The sequence below is a fragment of the Branchiostoma belcheri genome, unplaced genomic scaffold, assembly GCF_001625305.1.
Source record: "Branchiostoma belcheri isolate BF01 breed outbred unplaced genomic scaffold, Haploidv18h27 scaffold293, whole genome shotgun sequence".
NCBI classification, from domain to species: Eukaryota; Metazoa; Chordata; class Leptocardii; order Amphioxiformes; family Branchiostomatidae; genus Branchiostoma; species Branchiostoma belcheri.
This window is the reverse complement of record NW_017803902.1, coordinates 83081-86165: the sequence shown is the minus strand read 5'-3', so window position 1 is coordinate 86165 and position 3085 is coordinate 83081. Positions and strand designations below refer to the sequence as shown.

At 38.9% G+C, this 3085-nt stretch overlaps 1 protein-coding gene across 1 annotated transcript in view; it reads left to right on the top strand.

Annotated features, from left to right (window-relative positions):
• The window catches only part of LOC109473212 (cystine/glutamate transporter-like), a 20660-nt gene that overhangs the window by 4471 nt on the left and 13104 nt on the right, over nt 1-3085 (top strand). Inside the window, exon 2 of the mRNA XM_019773087.1 lies at nt 1465-1590. Within this exon, the coding sequence (XP_019628646.1) occupies nt 1465-1590 (126 nt within the window). The remainder of the gene's footprint in view (nt 1-1464; nt 1591-3085) is intronic.

Genomic DNA, 3085 nt, shown 5'->3' with positions numbered 1-3085 from the left:
CCGGCTTTCGATCATAATGGATACTACTGGCGTTTTTTATATATTTACCCTATTTCCGTTTTTATATGTTTTTATGCACTCATCGTATGTCTACCAAGTTTTCAGAGAATGGTGTAGTAATAGAATTAAATTTAATAACTTTGGTGTAATTATGACGTCATATGACGTCAGAGCTAATAATATAGTCCGCCATATTGGATTTTGACCAATGACGTCATCAAATTAGCATATTCTATGCATATTAAATGATTTAACTTATATTTAATTATGTAAGATGTTATTAATGTTGGAAAAGAAGTGTAATTTAATATAAAACTCAGAAAATGTTTATGTTTAAACCAAAATTACTTCTATTTTCAAAAAAAACTGCCTGCTAGAAACCCGTTGCCATGGCAACACAAAAAAACATCAATTTACTAGTATTAAACTAATATGAACTTTTTTCCAGAGACATTTTAGGAAAGGTCTCCAAATTTTATACTTCTAGCGCAAGCCGTTTAGCCGCTATCTGAGATCAAAGTTGGGCCTCAAAAGCCCCTTCAGTCTGAAATGGGTTTAAAAATCGGGTATTTCTTCTTGTCTTCTTTTCTTCACCAAAAAATAGAAAAAGTTCAAAATGTATGATTTTTGTATGTAATGTGGACACAGAGGTTCCCACATCAGTTTGCAAAACAATTGAGCTGGTAGCATGTTGATAATTTCTAAAAATTAGCAAAAAACTGTTCTGGGGTCCGCGCGGACCCCAGGTGTACAGATTGATCAGTCCGGGAAGGTGTACTGTTGAGGGTTAAAAAGAGAGAAGAAATCCTTAAGGCTTAGTTTAGTTTATTCTCTGACTAGTAGTTGTTAAGACGTTACGTCATTCTGTTATTCTGTTATTCTTGTATCTTATGTATCATGTTACTCAGATTGATGTACATGTAACATCACTTTCTGATGTATGCATTTAGCCCCATGGGCATGAACATGCAAATAAATAAATTAAATTAAAGCCTTAAAGTATTCGCCCGCCCCCTAATGTCGCTAGCTACCACCTTCAAAATCTGGACGAATATTCAGATTCCAGACGTTACATACGTTAGCAAGTCCTGACTCAGTGGTAGCTAGCGACATTAGGGAGCGGGCGAAAATTATTACTACGGAGGATGCTAGCCTCCTGTGCAGGCCCCGCAGCGGTGGGGAAGAGTTTTTAACGCATTATTTTAATATAGCCGGCCATGTGGGCGGAATGGAACCTTCTCTCGGCGGCTATGTAGGATGGCCGGCTATATTAAAATAATGCGTTAAAAACTCTTCCCCACCGCCGCGGGGCCTGCACAGGAGGCTAGGGGGATGCCACTCAAGCTAGATTCAGTGGGGTAAGCCCTGGGACTTAATGCTGGCCGCCCGCATCGGCTATCCATTGGCCAAATCTGCTTGGAGATTAAAAAGAAGTGACTAATGTTTTGACATGTTCCGCCTCAGTCCTGCTGACGTTTGTGAACTGTTTCCGGCTGAGCTGGGCCACTAAAGTCCAGGACGTCTGCGCCGTGGGGAAGGTGGCCGGGCTGGGTCTCATCATATTCGCAGGGATACTGGAAGTCTGGTTCGGTGAGTAGGGCCACAGCAAGTAAATTTTCTGGATGACATCCTCCACAGACTCCAAATCTAATGCGAGCGGGCGAAAAAAACAAGCCGGGCCGAAAAAACAAGGTTCCTACATTTTAAAATTTTGACTCAATCATTCTACAGATGGTTTTCATTCAGTGGGAATATCACATATACACAGTCAGCATCACATATCACTGCATCAAAGTAAGAAACAAAACATTCAATCAGAGTATTTTCTTGTCTCCTCTCTTCATAGTTATCTGCCATACAGATTCCGGCATGGCAACAGACACCTTTGCCCATTTTCGGCATGTTGACCACTGTCAGAAGGCAAAAAAAAATTCTTGTTTTTTTTGCAAAATCAGGCGAAAATTAATGCACGCGCTGATCGATGTCATCCATAAAAATTACTTGCTGTGGCCCAGTATATGTATATGATTTTTTATTCACAATAAAATCATATGACACAACACAAAATACATTTGAGTTTTAGAAGCATTTTGTTGCAGTGATGAACATATATTATTTACAAGGACAGCATATACGGTACCGTCTTCCCATTAAGTAAGTTCGAATTCCAAGTAAGTCACATAACTTAAACTAATATGATGTTATAAATTGATTTAAAATACGCAATTTACTCTCCGAAACCTATCAAATAATTCATTTTTCTAACGTTTATCGTATTACTATTATCATTATCATTAAGCTGGTGTGTTACGCCGAAAGGCGGTTATACCGGCTATACAGATACAGATACAGATTATTATTGTTATTATTATTAGATGACAGATGTTAGTACGACGTTTTTATTTTCAAAATAGAAGTGATTGCAAATAGTTGTTACAAACAATGTATTCTTAGTAAAAAGTCTCCAGGAAGAGTAGTCATTGTATTGTCACTGATTAGTGATTCTTTACTAAACAAACAAACAAACCTGGTCATGTCCAAACGCAAGAGTTGGTCAGGCTAGAATCCTTGGCAATTTGTTCAAAAGACGCAAGGTGGCGTCGTACCAATGGCGGTGTTTAGATGGAGCCATGTTCATTCTGCTTCGGTGGAATCGGACTTCCATCCGGAAATACAGGCTTAGTACTAGTGTGAAGGGGAGGGGGTATGGATTGTGGACTGGTTTATTACTATTACGATGTAAATCACATACATCACAACAGTCGCAGCCCAAAGACTGAATTGATGAAGTGATATAACTGCAACACATGATTAACCCTCAAACACCCGAACGGGGTCCATTTGGACCCCGGGCGTATATTTTTATGTGCTATTTGACATTTTTTCATTCGAAAAAAAATTCCTCCCGTGACTTTGTCGATAAACATCTTCTACAAGTTCTCCTAATTTTTTTTGGAGATCGGCACAAATTTGTAAAAATAACAACGGAAGTCTTATGTAAGACCGTCTGGGGTCCAAACGGACCCCAGCCATGTATTTGCACTTTCCTACACACAAAATTGTTCGGATGTCCTCAATATTTCTT